Source organism: Pseudophryne corroboree, chromosome 6, assembly GCF_028390025.1.
Source record: "Pseudophryne corroboree isolate aPseCor3 chromosome 6, aPseCor3.hap2, whole genome shotgun sequence".
NCBI classification, from domain to species: Eukaryota; Metazoa; Chordata; class Amphibia; order Anura; family Myobatrachidae; genus Pseudophryne; species Pseudophryne corroboree.
Window position 1 is genome coordinate 573,390,847 of NC_086449.1, and position 16,226 is coordinate 573,407,072.

At 45.8% G+C, this 16,226-nt stretch overlaps 1 protein-coding gene across 6 annotated transcripts in view; it reads left to right on the top strand.

The window, feature by feature from the left end:
• Positions 1–16,226, top strand: part of APAF1 (apoptotic peptidase activating factor 1) — a 188,583-nt gene that overhangs the window by 112,942 nt on the left and 59,415 nt on the right. For 5 of the 6 annotated variants that reach the window (XM_063927851.1, XM_063927853.1, XM_063927849.1 and 2 more), the window contains exons 13-14: positions 30–156; positions 1,495–1,620. In XM_063927851.1, the coding sequence (XP_063783921.1) occupies positions 30–156; positions 1,495–1,620 (253 nt within the window). Of the gene's footprint in view, positions 1–29; positions 157–569; positions 1,471–1,494; positions 1,621–16,226 lie in introns of those variants that run through there. The other variant, XM_063927854.1, reaches the window with a different exon arrangement.

A 16,226-nucleotide genomic window follows, 5' to 3' on the forward strand; every position in this document is an offset into this window, starting at 1 on the left:
TCCATGTTCTTCTTACTATTGTTTTGTAGAAACAAGCAAAGCATGAGGAACCTGGCCAGCCTAGCAGTACGTCCACACAAGGAGGCCGTGTACCACGCATGCTTTTCTCATGACGGTCATAGGATTGCCTCATGTGGAGCTGATAAAACCTTACAGGTAGCTCTACAAACTCTATAATGGGAAAACGTTGATGTGTTTTACAGCAGGATCTGTCCTAATGGCTGTATTTTATTATTGTGTTGTTATAACATGGGGAATTCATATGTTGATATTAAATCTGTGAGAATTAATATGAATGCGATTAGCTGTAAGGTACCAACTTTTGCAGAACTACATCTCCCAGTCCCCTCCACTTGGCTGAGTGTTATGGGAGGTGCTGTGAAGCGTCTGCACCCATAAAAAAAACTTTACCAATTTCTGAGCTAAAAACAGGATACTTTAATTGCTGAAATAGTCATTAACTACGAAAAACTGTACATGTAGCAATATGCAGTAACCGTTAATATCCCCAGGTACAGTAGATGTTCATCGCTGTATTTTTTCTCTTCTTGTTTTACCTGCTTGTTAAGTACATACAGGTGCAGTGGAAACCGCTGTATGAATATTGATTTGAAGTGTAATTATCTGATTGCCCCAGTGAAGCAACCAGGGCAATGGGAAGAGGATGCCAATATAACAAGGGACGTATATCGTAATCACAGATTGGTTGTAGTGGGATAAATATTTATTTATGATTGGTAGTTAATTAATATTTAGTGTTTTAATAAAGTGGACATGGGCTTTAATAGTCCTATTACCCCTACCAGGCTCAGAGTTGCTTCTGGGGGGAAGGCTGAAGTTGCTGCTTCCTGCTACAGCAGCACTACGTTTGTAATTGCCATTCAGTCCTAGGACACAATATAGAAATGTATGACTGACTGGCAGGTTTCTCCTCCTGCGCAATAACCAGGACCCTGAATTTGTCCTCTCAAGAAACTTTGTGGAGAAATATTTGTTTCTTATATGAGATCTGTAATTGGTAATCACATAGTAGCCCTTCCCTTCTCTGTCAGGCAGCTTCCCTGTATAAAGACAGGATAGGTCAGTTATGACTTCTTCATATTACATATCACATTCTATCCGTGGATATGAACATCTGTCAGCAGGCACCAGAAATATTACCACTGCGTATAAATGTTAGATATTACAGTACTGTAAGCACACGATAGTTTTATAGTATTCCTATATCTCTGCAACACAGGACGACGCAGGGATCTTCCTTATTTATACATACCATTAATAGACCCCAGACAGGTGTGATAGATGGCAGTGCTCGTGTGTACACTTGTGCAGAGCTGGCTTACTAGATACCATAACTCTTCTGCGTATGAAATACAAGCTCTCTCTGCTAGCTGTAGCACATACAGCAGGAGCCAATGTTGTGAAACACTTGGTACAAAGACAGCCAGCTGGCAGGGCGGCCTAACCAAGCTTCTGTTCTGTGCTTGGTGCCAGGTCTTTAAAAGTGAAACCGGGGAGAACCTGCTTCAGATAGAGGCGCATGATGATGAAGTGCTGTGCTGTGCCTTCTCTGCTGATGACCGATTTATAGCAACTTGTTCAGCGGATAAAAAAGTGAAGGTAAGGTCCTGCTTTATTATACAAGTAGTAATGGTTAATAGCAACGGTTTCTGTTCCCATGCACTATGTACTGCAACAAGGATTTTGGCTTTTTGTTTGTACAGATGTAGGCACGCTCATACAGCTTGTAGCATGGCCATACGGGCACACCTGCTACGCCTAGGTGCATGTGTGTCTTAGTACACCGAGCTGCGCCTTAGTATGCTGCCTATATATTCCTATGGACCCACGTACTTAGATGCACGCGCAGGTCCTAGTCGAGGGCACACTTGCCACAACTACAGCAAACGGAGGTTAGATGAGAGGGGCTACGTCTGTAAGTCCTCTCACTGATGCTTTCTTTGCTGCTAATGATGTTTAGCAGATAGTACCCTACCTAAATTACTCTGGGTGTGATTCAGACCTGATCGCTGGGCTGCTAATGTTACTGTCCTGCGTTCAGACAGTCGCCGCCTCCAGTCGCCGTGCAAGTGTGCGATCCTATGTGAACGCTGAGCTGTTAAAATCCACTTTGTGCAGTCTCTACGCAGCTCAGGACTTACTCCTCCAGTGCAATGAGAACGGGCTGATCGGGGCCGAAGCTGATGTCAAACACCCTCCCTAAAAACACTTGGGTAAGCCTACGTTTTTTTTTCCGGACACTCCCAATAAATGGTCAGTAACCACCCACAAACGGCTTCCTCCTGTCAGTCACCTTGCAAGGGCCCGTGCGATCTGATTTTTCGCACCATCCCGTCGCTGACCAGCGATGCCATTTGTTGCTGTCTGACTCGCATGCGCATTGTGGTGCATGCGCAGTAAGTAACTGATCACCCGCTGTACGAAAACGCACAGCAGCGATCAGGTCTGAATCCCCCCGTCTGTACTGTATGGCAGGAGTAACACAGGCACTGTGAGGGTTTGCTCTTTTACTTAGATGACATTATTATTATTTTTACATTTTTTTGCTCTTGTTTCAGCTTTTGTTAATGGGATAGCATGTTGCACATTATTGAAGTCTACATGTACTTTATAGATTTCTAAGTCTTGTGTAAGACGAGTAATTGAAATAAGGACTCTTAGGCTGGTTTTCAGTTAAAACACAGTATCCTTACTGGCATCAGACACTGAATATAGCACACACAGGCTTGAGCCTGATCACACAGGTACATACCGTAACTTAAAATGAACAACTGAAAGTAAATGTCTTGGCACTCCACATGCTCAACAGTCATTCTGCTGCAACAACCTGTAGACACCATCTGCCATGCTCTCCTGGCACAGCCAACGTCCACAGTCTCTGGCACTATAAAACTGCACCCTTCTCGCTGGCCTCTAACAGGCATCAGTGCAGTGGGTATATGGGAGTTTTAAACCCCTCTTCTGCTTCTTACTTCCTGCTAGCTCTGGGTGAGCAGGAAAACCCGGACTTCTGTTCAAAACTGGGTAATAACAGACAGAGATAAAGGTAGGAAGGTCCTGCTTGCAAGCTTATAATCTATAGGGAAATGTGCATTGATATACAAGGATAGACACTATTATTATAGGGGTTCGTCTTCACAGTAATAAATAGTCCAAAAACATAAATGTGTATAATGTAGTGATCATCCCAAATGAGATTAGTTTTTTCCACCCAAGCATAATGTAAGGATTCTTCCTCTATCCTTTAACCCTCGATGTGATAGTCTCTTAGACGTCCGTGAGTGTAAACCTTTTGCTACAAGTAACATGCAAAACACAAGCAGTAAAGATTCACACTGTTTATTGTTTGTTTAACAAAAGTATATAAAAGAAAGGATTTAGGGCGTGTATGTCCCAAGTCAATAACTAATTGGACAGAACACAAAAGGGGGTCAACATAACATGATTGGCTAGAAACTGCCGCAGCGGAAGGATATACATATATGGGCAAATTTGTACTCAAATAGAAAAGTTATTCACACGGTATAAAAAGATAACAGACAAAGACAGTAGCAAAAAATGTGCTGGAACAAACAGTTCTGTAACACAAACAATTCTATGACATGTGAAGCAGAGACGAGCTTTAACCCTTTCATTCCCCTCTTAGAATCATTATTGTTATACTATATGAATCTTGCAAAGCTTACGTCTTTCTGCACGCCAGTGGACTAGATACTGGGCATATGACTCAGGGCCAGGTACCTCAGTTTCAGTAGTATGGGACAGGGCACCATTGTACATTATGGCATTATCGATACCCTTGGAGGTGAGCTTCTTACAGCACGGGATAATACAGTAAACAATAGTGGTAACAAGAATAAGGGTAATAAGTATAAATATACCTATTTGTATAAGGGCTTTCATCCATCTTAAAGATAGACAGTCTCTTGAGTAGGGGTACTCCATCAGGTTGACTCCATCTGTTTAAGGCGTCTGATGGTCTGTACCCCCAATCAAGTCCCGTGTTCCACCCCACGGATCCCCAGGAATCACAGTTATATCCCCACCAGGAATCAGTAACACAAATATAAACTGTTTCGGACATCCCTGCTTTCCTTCTTTGCTGTATGAAATGTTTGTTGTCAGCAAGCTTGGGGAACATAAAATAGTCTAGGACATAGGTGGCTACGTGTGTGTTGGAGGAATTATACCACAAGGTGGGAACCCCGTCGGTGTGTGTAATGTCAACTTCACATGTTGTGAGGTGGATGTGGGCCAGTAGGGCTATCAAGGTAGTCCCCAGGGTAAAGATAGGGGGCATTTTCTTCATCCTCCTCTGGTCTTCTGTCTTCGCTAGGTGGGAGGTCAGGGCTGTCCGCCCCTGTTCGTACCTCACTGGAATCACCTGTTTCCTCCTCTAGGTCTGGTCTAGGAATTTTCTTTACTCGGGAAGCATGGATCCAGGTGGGACTCTCTTCTGTCAGGACTGCGGTTCGGGTTACAGCAACGACTTCTGTCTCTGGACCATAGGTGAAGTCTCCCGGAGTCTTGTTCTTTGGGAGTACTTTTACCACGACTCTGTCTCCAACTTTGAAAGGATGTGTTGGTTCCTGTGGGTTCAAAGGATTTTTACAAACAACATCATGTTCAATCTCATCAAGTTTGGTTATGAGGGCCCTGACATACTCTTCCCTTATAAGTTCTAGATCTCCCTCCTGTATTATCAACGGTTTTTTTGCCCATGGGGTGGGAAAAGGCCTACCCATCAATATCTCAAAAGGGGAGTACCCTAGGGTTTTCTGTGGGGTCATCCTAATTTCTGCTAGGATGATAGGGAGGACTTGCTTCCATTTGTGGAAGGTACCTCCTGTGGCCTTCCTTAGTTTGTCTTTGAGGGTCCTATTCATTCTTTCTACGACCCCTGAACTCTGCGGGTGGTACGGGATGTGAAACTTCCATTCTATTTGCAAGGCCTTCACTAGGGCCTGTGTGACTTTGGCTGTAAAGGCTGTGCCTTTGTCGCTATTTATCTGCAATGGGCATCCCCATCTCGGGATGATTTCCTGTGTTAGGATTCTAGCTACTGTCTTAGCATCCTCTGACTTAGTTGGGAATACTTCTGGCCAGCGAGAGAACATATCTACAATGACCAGGGCATATTCTTGTTTGCCTATGCCAGGGATATGGGTAAAATCAATTTGTAAGTGTGTAAAAGGGGTAGTGGGGTATTCAAGATGCTGGTGTTTCGCTTTATTAGGGTTGTTAGGGTTGTTCCTGAGGCAGGTGATGCATCTGCTAACATATTGGTCCACAAGTGTTTTGGCCTCAGTAACATAAAAATCCTTGGTTAGTAGGAGGAGTGTTGTGGCTTTACTATGGTGACCAACACCATGGTAATGGGCAATGAGCAAAGGGGCACTGGACTGGGGTATACAGGGTTTCCCCTCTTTGCAGATTAATCCTGATTTAGGATTTTTCTGCAGAATTGGGTAAGTCCAATCGGAGAGATCAGTATTAGTCGCAGCAGCTTGAAGTTGAGTGAGCAGATGGACGTTGTCAAGGGAGGGAGGGGCCATGACTGCCATGTGAGAATGGGCAGTAGGCTGTAGGGCCGCTTGTTTAGCAGTAGTGTCTGCAAGGGCGTTGCCAAGGGAGATATTATCCTTGCCGCCGGTATGTGCCTTGCAGTGGATAATGGCAATGTCAGAAGGGAGGGTAATGGCATGTAACAGATCAGAGATGAGCTGCGCATGCGAGATACCCTTACCATCTGCCCCGAGAAAGCCACGGCGTTGCCAAATGACCCCATGGTCATGAACAACGCCGTGGGCGTATCTGGAGTCAGTGTAGATGGTAACAGGCTTGTTCTGGTAGAGCTGACATGCTCTAGTGAGTGCAATGAGTTCTGCAGCTTGCGCGGACTGATAAGGTATTGGCAGGGCTTCCAATACAGTGTCAGGGAGGGTGACAATGGCATAACCAGCTTGGTATGTATTGTCATTGGGCCTACTGCAGGAGCCGTCAACAAAAACTATGTCTGCGCCTGGTATGGGAACGGGAGACATGTCAAGTCTGGGAGAAGTTTCAGCTTCAATGGAAGCAGCACAGTCATGTAGGTCGGGTGGTTCATCCTCGGGACCTTTCAAGCCTAAAAGGGCATTGAGAATGGGTGCTGGGCCAGAAGAACTAGCAGTGTACTTGATGGTAAGGGTAGGGTTACTCAAAAGGAGTACTTCATATCCACTAAGGCGTTGAGCAGACATGTGCTGTGTGTGTAAGCCTTTAAGTATTGCCAGGACATCATGGGTGGTGTGGAGTACTGTGGTGTGGCCTAAAGTGAGGGTAGTGGCCATTTCTGCAACCATTGCACAGGCTGCCAAAGCCCTGAGGCAGGCAGGCATACCTTGCACAGACACTGGCATGACTTTGGAAAAAAATGCCACGGGGCGCAACTTCCCTCCATGAAACTGTGTGAGCACCCCCGCCATGGTTTTACAATTGTCCCTTGCATATAGATGGAAAGGTAGTACATAATTGGGGAGGCCAAGTGCCGGACTTTTCATCAACATACATTTTAAACTTTCATATGCAGTTAACATTTCTTGTGACCATTGTACAGTTTTAGGTTTGTCCTTCAGTGTGGCTTGTCTCAAAATGTTATCATAATAGGAGCAATCAGATATCCACTGTCTGCAGTAATTTACCATACCCAGGAAGGACAGTAGTTCCTTCTGGGTAGTTGGGGTGACCAGGCCCAATACAGACTGTATGCGTTGTGGACTGATTTTCCTCTCTCCCTGAGTGAGCACAAAACCTAAGTAATCAACATGCTTTTTACACCATTGCATTTTTGTTTTGGACACCTTGTGTCCACATTCACAAAGCCAGTTTAGTAATGAAACACCATCCTCTCGGCAGGCCTCCTCAGTTTGACTACAGAGCAGCAGATCATCTGCATACTGTAGCAGGACTGAACCATGGTGAGGTTGCCAGGGCCTCAATGTGGCCTGGAGTACAATGCTATAGACAACGGGTGAGTCAATATAGCCCATGGGTAATCTGCACCAGGTAAGTTGTTTACCCTCAAAAGAAAAGGCAAAAAGTAATTGTGTCTGTGAATCTACAGGTATGCTGAAAAAGGCATTCTTCAAATCAATTACAGAGAAGAACGCAGCATCTGCAGGGATTGCAGAAATGAGTGAGTTTACGTCTGGGACAATTGGTGCAATTGGGACAATTAGCTGATTGATCGCTCTGAGATCCTGTACAAATCTTATGCTGCCATCAGCCTTGGCAACAGGGTTCACAGGAGTACAGTATGGTGATACAATATGTCTGAGAATACCCTGTTGTAAGAATTGCTGTATCATGGGGCGGAGACCTTCTATCTTTTCTGGTGAGAGGGGATACTGCTTTTGATAAACAGGGTGTGAGTCGGGTTTGAGATTGGCCTTATATGGTGTGCATGAGATTAGGCCAGTGTCATATGGACCTTCTGACCAAAGAGCGGGGTTTACTTGGGCGAGGTCAGGCATGTTGGTAGTCATTTCCCAAATTGGAAAATGAGGGGATTCAATATCCAACCCAGTACCAGTAGGTGAGGGCAGAATAGAGATGGAAAGTTTGCTAAGCAGGTCCCTACCTAGTAGGTTAATGGGGCACTCAGGTATGACTGTGAACCTATGTTTGCCCATGCGCAACCCCTTTGTTGTGGAGACAGAGAGGGCCTTGGTTAGGTAGGCATCGGTGGGTATCCCATTGATTCCCATTGAAGGAGCAGTCTTTTCCAAATCACCATCATATAGGTCAGAACACAAAACACTGGTTGTTGCACCGCTGTCCACTAAAAAGGGAATTTTACTTCCATTTATAATAAGTGGCAGCAGAGGTGAATCTTTCCAATGACGGGTGAGTTGAATAAAGGCTGGGATACCCTCCTCCGGGCCCCGTCAGTGCGCGGGGTCTTGCCAGTCAACTCTGAAACGTACATGATCAGAGAGAGGGTTGTCATGGCGTGGGCGGGGGTGTTGTTGGGGGGCAGGATTCAGAGCAGGCTGTCGAGGTGTCTGAGGGGGCTGGGGGCAATCTCTTGCCCAGTGACCATCCTGGCCACAGTTGTAACAGGAGGTGTGCCGTTTGCCGGCCATGTCTCCTGTAGGTGATTTATGTTGGGGTCTTTGGAATCTTCCCTGACTGCGGGGTTGGTTCCGTCTGTCAAAGCGTCTGGAGTTCTGATAGTTATGAGTGGGTGCAGGTTTCTTTACATCAAAACACCCTGCAGCCTCTTTCTCATATAAATGTTTTTCAAAATCTTTCGTACTATCAGAAGTCCAGGAAGAGACGCTTTGCTTAACAGAAATTATGACAGAAGGTAGAAGGTTGTTAATGAAGGTGGAAATGAGTAAGCTTTCTGAGTTAAGCAAAGGTAAGCCAGCGTCATCTGTCCAGCAGTCCTTAAACCTTTTCCAAAACTCAGTAACAGACTCTGAGGGCTTCTGTTTACAAGCTACAGCGACAGGCAAAGAAGCACGGGTTTTAAAGACTTCCTTCATATGTGTATCAATTTCCTTCCACATATCCTCGATACCTGTCAGTGTGTTGAGGGGGTAAGCAGCGGCACTATTTTGTGCAGCGGGTGTGTGGATGGTAGGGACCTTTGTCCAATCCCATCCATTATAGTGGTCGGTTACACCATCTATAATCAGCCTCATGTCTTCTTGTGTATAGCTGCGTCCTTTGCAAGCTTTGCGCAAATAAGATATACAGCCAGCGGGGGTAACGGTAGGCTTGGGACAGTGTTTTACTATCCTGTCTAAATCTTCTATTTCAATGGGTTTTATTAACATTTGGTCTCCCACTGTCATAAAGGGTAAGTGGAGGGCAACGGTGGTGGAAGAAGCTTCACCGCCATCAGAGAATTCAGTTCCTCTTCGAGTGACATGGGGGGAGAAGGAGCCCTCAGCAGCGATAGTGGAATCGGCTGTGCGGCGGGTGGCTGATTGTTTAAGGGATGTGGGCTGGGAGGTTATTACACTATTATCTAAACTCTGGGTTACTGGTGCGTTAGGGATAGAGCTAGTGGACGCATTTTCTAGCAGTGGAGTTGGAGGCGATCCCATCTGCTGTGAAAGGGTTACTGCTGCTAAGAGATCTGTGTCTTTAAGAGCAGGATATACTGGAATGTAAGGGGGAGGCGAGAGGGTTTTCAAAGATTTACAGGTTCTCACTTCCTCCCTTCTGTGCTGTTGGGAACTGATATTTTTAATCCTCCTTTGTTTCTTATTGATGGATTTATCATACCAATAGGGCGCTATGGTCAGCCACTGCTCACCCCCGGCCCGCATATATGCCATATCCCATTGTGGATCATGATCATACCACGGCCAGGCTTCCCTGTCCCCTAAACAAAGACCTTTAACCATATCCATATAAAAAGTGTAATTACTGCCTTCCCGTGGGAATGGGTCCTATCCTGCTTTCTCTGTCCACCCTGCTAAATTATCCACCCAGGGATCAATCAAATAATAATCAGAGGTAGAGTTACGGGCCACGTATTCTTTACATGTCTCCTCGGGTAGGGGAGGGGGGTATACAGTTTTCTTACTCTGACCAGAGCCCATAGTAAAAACACAATTTCCAACAACTTTCTATGCATGCATCAGCTAACCAGTTAATTAGTTATTGACAATATCACAATATCATCTGCATAGTATTTTAACAAAACAATTGATAGTAATAATCTGTACGTTTACTCACCACTCGTACAGGGACTTGGAAATGCAGCGTATTGTGATAGGAAGCAAGAAAGTTATAAGGGTATTCAACAGACGTGCACTTACCACCCGTCAAGCTGAATACATGAAACTTATACTCTAATATCTGTTATGGCCATAACATAATAAGTAGACAATCAAATCGAGGTAAAATCTACGTTATGTATAGACTCCCAGGTCTATTTTAAGTATCCCAGATACTAACGTCTTTGGAGAATTGCGCTTGGACCCCTGGTCACTTCTCAGACGTATCTTTAAGTCCCAGACATTAAAGATGTTTGGTCACGTGTTCCCAGAACACTGACACGGATTCAGCTTCAGTGTATGACCGCAATCCCGTATGGCAAAGACAGACAATAAATTCTCTATCTTACCGTCCGGGGACGATCAACTGAATTCCGGCAAGAGCCCCCACTTGTAAGGATTCTTCCTCTATCCTTTAACCCTCGATGTGATAGTCTCTTAGACGTCCGTGAGTGTAAACCTTTTGCTACAAGTAACATGCAAAACACAAGCAGTAAAGATTCACACTGTTTATTGTTTGTTTAACAAAAGTATATAAAAGAAAGGATTTAGGGCGTGTATGTCCCAAGTCAATAACTAATTGGACAGAACACAAAAGGGGGTCAACATAACATGATTGGCTAGAAACTGCCGCAGCGGAAGGATATACATATATGGGCAAATTTGTACTCAAATAGAAAAGTTATTCACACGGTATAAAAAGATAACAGACAAAGACAGTAGCAAAAAATGTGCTGGAACAAACAGTTCTGTAACACAAACAATTCTATGACATGTGAAGCAGAGACGAGCTTTAACCCTTTCACATAATATAATTCCAAGGTAGCACAAGAAGCATTAACTACTTAATCGGATAATTACAGTAAAGTGGTGAATTATGGGCTAGGGACAGAACAGTCCTCCAATTCAGAATATAAAGGTGAAAACACCAGACAGATGGTTAAGTCTGCTTACTGCCCACAGTGTGAGGCCGCTAATCACCAGATATATAGAGTCCTCCCCTTACACCCATATGGGTTATCCTGTGTTAGGAACCATTGTATAAATGCTGGGTACAGATGTGTCCACTCACATCTAGCCTCCCTGTACGTTAAACAGCGCTACTTGTCATGCCGTGCAACTTTTTCCATTAAAATGCATCTTATTCGCAAAACGATGCAAAAATGACGCACAAGCAGCCTTTGCTGATTCAAATGATACGCATCATGCTTATATTCTGTGTGTGACTGCGGCTGTATATGCATACAAAATTCCATGCTACAGTGTCAGTGGCTGTTTTCCTAGAAAACACTAACGTAACATTTCATATGCAGATATAGGTGCGGTCGCGCATAGAATATAGGCATGCCACATATCTTTTTAATTATCAGAGTCCGCTTGTGTGTCTTATACACAAAGCGATGCAAAAAAAATATTTTGGGGCAAAAAAATACGCCCAACGCTAACGAAGTTGCACAGGACCTGTCAGCTCACTAATGCCAGACATCTCCTGCTGCATGGCGTATTGATGCAAGATGTATGAGGACACCTCTGTATGTTCATGAATCGCAGTGCAAGGCACATGTAGTGTGTGAGTAAAATAGGTAAGCACACAAGTCCCTCACTTCTAACGGCAAAATGCTGAACTATCGATGTTGGAGTCCCGTGGAGAACATTATAGAGTCAACCTTCCTGACTAGCTTCTCCATAAAAAGGACCATGGTTTCATCAGAGGAAATAATCTTCCCTAGATTTATTGCTGACTACAGGGTACTGATCCAGCTCGGTGTTTGACCTGCTTTCTGTCTCTTCCATTTGGCTGAATCCCCTCAACTGATCCCAGCTTGGGACCTGACTATTCTCTTTTTCACTCTCCTAGCATTTTCAAAGCTCTTCAGGTACAGGTCCTGCTTGCTGACCATGCAAGCAATTATTGGGACATTATGGGCTTTATTCAGAGTTGAACACAGAGTTACAAAATGTGGAAAAAAAGTAGCATTTTTGTGACCTATTCAGAATTGGTCAGAGCCTCCCTTTTATGTATCTGGGTCAGAGACAGCCGGAATATGACTGGAGGTATTACTGTACTGTGAGTACTAAAACTTGCACTGCATAATTGCAAAATGTTTAATGGTCATCTAGTGCCATGGAGCATCTGAATCGCAGTGAAGCAGATGTAAATATTATTATTATTATTATTATATATTTTTTAATATCACATTCACATATATGTATAAGATTCCCCTTCCTCAACTGAGTATGATGGATTCTTCATTTGTGTAATACTAGTGTTCATTGCAGTGTAAAATAACATTTAAAATACAGTTACAGCAGTTTTTCTATGTTTGCATAAATGTACTGTATGTGTTTTTATCAATTGTGACCATTCCAGATGTATTTCACATCAGTGTGCAGCTTACATCAGCATTATAACACCCACAAGTCAGACCCATCCACCCATCCAGAGATATTTGTAACTTTTCTCTAGCATCCATAAGGGATATTGGGGGAAACTAGTACGATGGGGTATGGACAGGGTCCAAAGGAGTAAGTGCACTTTAAATTTCTTCAACTGGGTGTGCTGGCTCCTCCCCTCTATGTCCCCTCCCACAGGCAGTTTAGAAAGAAGTGCCCTCAGGAGAGGATGCACATCTCTGCAGCTCCAGAGAGTTTTCTTCAATTTCATTTTAAACTTATATTATTTTCGGTATGCTGTCTGGGCAACAGCATACCTGCGCTGTGGGAATTAGGGGGCTGGTCACCGGCCTTACGAGGTGCAGAGCCGTTTCCCCACTGCAGGACCACCGTCCTGGAGGGTTGTTGTTCAGCGGGGCACTGCGCCTTGGCTGTCACAACCGCTGCACACTGCACACCCCTAATGCTGCCTGAAGGTGACGTCGGTGGTGAGTACAGATGGGGCCCCGCTAAGGGGTCCTTTCCATTATCTAATGATTCTGTTTTCTGTGAACAATGCAGTCGATCTTCACAAATCAGTGAAGGTGGTGGAGGGGAGGGGAGCCCGAGCCCCACTGGTTAGGGTCTCTTAAGACTATGATGTCAGATATGTCTTCCCAGCTCACTGCTAATGTGCAGAAGACTTGGCTACTGCAACAAGCTGTTGCAGATTTAGCTGCTCGGGCAGATGCATAGCCCCCCTCTCTCATGCAGGTCCCCAGAAGCGTGGTTTACCTGCTCTGCTATCAGATTAAGATGATGATATTCAAGATGATGGGGATGACCTGGATCCCATTAGTGGGGATCCCGATTCTACTCAGGGTATTGAACCCCTCATTTTGGCTATAAGGGATGTGTTAAATCTCCCTCTAGAGGACGCTGCATCAAGCCCAATGTCACTTTCCATGATTCTCCAGAGTTAGATGACGTACTCAAACAGGCCTGGAAAAATCCAGACAAAAAATTCAACGTTTTCCAAAAAATATTGCGCACTTTCCCCGTTTGCTCGTCAAGGCAGAAAATTTTGGGAGAAACCCCCTGGGGTGGTTGTCTCAGTCTCTCGCCTGTCTAAGAAGGCTGTGCTGCCTGCCCCGGGCTCCTTGACGGATCCTGGGGATTGAAAGATGGAGACTACCCTAAAAATCTATATACACTGCAGCTGGCCTTTCACAAAGACCGGTCACAACGGGTTGCTGGATGACCCATGCTATTCATTCTTGGGCCACGCAAATTCAGGGGGAACTCTCGGGGGATATACCCTTAGTTACTATTGTAACCCTCCTGAAGCACATTCAGGACACTACCTGTGTCCTCTGTGATTCCCTCAAGGAGATGTGGAACATTAATGCTCGGACGTTTGCCATGGTGGTGTCGGCGCGCATGGCCTTGTGGTTGCGTCAGTGGATTGCGGACGTGGAAACCCTCGCACATTTCGATCGAAGGCCAGAGGTGCCTCCAATGCGGCTAGAGGCACCAGAGGTGAGTTCAGAAAACCTGCAAGTACCAGTTCTGAGGAACAATCCATCAGTTCTGCTTCCACTAAGGCCTCAGCATGACGGTGCTCACCCACCCCTTCAGCCGCGTCTGGGAGACCTCCTGACAAGATGCCTGGGTCAGGGAGCTCGTTTCTCAAGGCTACAAGCTGGAGTTCGACAGTACTCCCCGCCCCAAGCGATTTTTCAAATCAAGCTTACCAGCATTGGCAGATAATGCAAGTTACGTTGCAACAGACTATCCGAAAGTTGGTCCAGTCCCACGTCATTGTTCCAGTCCCACTACTGCAATGCGGCAAGGGGATTTACCCAAACCTGTTTGTGGTGCCGAAGTCGGACGGTTTGGTCAGACCCATTCTGAATCTGAAATCCTTAAATCCTTATTTGAGGGTGTTCAAGTTCAAAATGGAATCCCTGCGAGCAGAGATTGCGGGCCTGGAAGAACAGGAATTTCTGGTCTCCTTGGATATCAAGGACGCCTATCTCCATATTCTGATTTGGCCTCCTCATCAGGCGTACCTGCGGTTTGCATCGCTGGGCGATCACTTCCAATTCCAGGCACTGCCCTTCGGCCTGTCAACAGCCCAGAGAGTATTTACGTAGGTGATGGCGGAGATGATGCTTCAACTCCGGGTCCAGGGGATCAATGTGGTCCCTTATCTGGACGATCTTCTGATAAAGGCAAGATCCAGGGAGCTTTTGTTGCTCCATATCGACCGCACCATCCGTCTTCTGTCTGACCATGGGTGGATCCTCACCTTACAGAAGTCCCACCTGGAGTCAACTCAAAGGCTTCTGTTCCTGGGGATGTTTCTGGATACTGTAGCCCAGAAGGTGTTTCTACCAGAGGACAAGGCGAAAACACTTCAGGAGATGGTCCGCATGGTGCTCCGACCTACTCGAATGTCCGTACATCTCTGCTTAAGATTGTTGGGAAAGATGGTTGCCTCATATGAGGTAAGCCAGTATGGGATGTTCCATGCCAGACAGTTTCAGTTGGATGTCCTGAGCAAGTGGTCTGGATCGCATCTCCAGATGCACTGGATGATTCAGCTGTCACCTCAGGGTAGGATTTCTCTCCTGTGGTGGCTACAGTCCTCCAATCTCCTGGAGGGCAGGAGTTTCGGTATTCAGAATTGGACCCTCCTTATGACGGATGCGAGTCTGCGAGGATGGGGAGCTGTCACCCAAGGTGCACAGTTCCAAGGATGGTGGTTAGCCTACGAAAGCCTCCTTCCAATCAACATTCTGGAACTTCGGGAGATCTACAATGGTCTAATCCAAGCCTCATCTCTATTCAAGGATCACGTGATCCAGGTACAGTCGGACAACGCCACGACGGTGGCATATATCAGTCGACAAGGAGGGGCGAAAAGCAGAGCATGCATGCGAGAGGTGTCAGATACTCCTCTGGCCAGAAAGAAAGGCAAGAGCCATGTCAGCAGTCTTCATTCCGGGTGTGGACAACTGGGAGGCGGACTTCCTGAGTTGTCACAATCTCCACCGGGGGAGTGGTGGGCTCCACCATCTGGTGTTCCAGCAGATCATTGACTGGTCAGGTTGCCCACAAATAGACATGATGGCTTCTCGTCTCATCAAGACACTTTCCTGGTATTGCTTGCGGACCAGGGACCCTACATGTTTCCTCCGATCCCATTGCTCCCAAGAGTGCTAAAACTAATCAGGAATCAAGGTGTCCAGGCAATTCTAATTGCCCCGGATTGGCCTCGGAGGGCTTGGTACACGGATCTTCTGGACATGTCCGGTGAAGACCCTTGGCCTCTAATACTCAGAAGAGAGATTCTTCAACTAGGGCCATTCGTCTACCCGGACTTAGAGACTTTGTTTGACGGCATGGAGGTTGAGCGGAACATCCTAGCTCACAAGGGCCTTTCCAAAAAGGTTATTGCAACCATGGTTCAGGCCAGGAAACCTGTGACATCAAAACAGGATCATCATATCAGGAGGAGATATGTCTCTTGGTGCGAGGAGTGCACGTATCCGCCTGCAGAGTTTCACTTGGGACGTTTCCTGCAGGCTGGTGTGGATAAGGGCTTACGTCTGGGTTCCATTAAGGTCCAGATTTCAGCTCTCTCCATTTTCTTTCAGAATAAATTGGCGGTGTTGCCAGAAGTTCAGACAGTCCTCCTGGTTTGAACCTCTGATGACGGTAGAAGACAAGTACCTCATGTGGAAGACGATGATGTTACTGGCCCTGGCTTCTGCTCAACGTGTTTCAGAATTGGGGGTCATATCGTGTAAAAGTCCATACTTGGTCTTTTATGAGGACAGAGCGAAGCTGCGGACTAGACAGGAGTTCCTGCCAAAGGTTGTCTTCGCGTTTTATCTGAATCAACCTATTGTGGTTCCGTCCAGTTCTGACGCTTCTGCTCCTCCGGAGGCATTGGATGTTGTGCGTGCCTTGAATATATATATCAAGCGTACAGCTCAGGTCAGGAAGACGGATTCCGTGTTCATGCTCTGTGATGCGCAGAAGATGGGT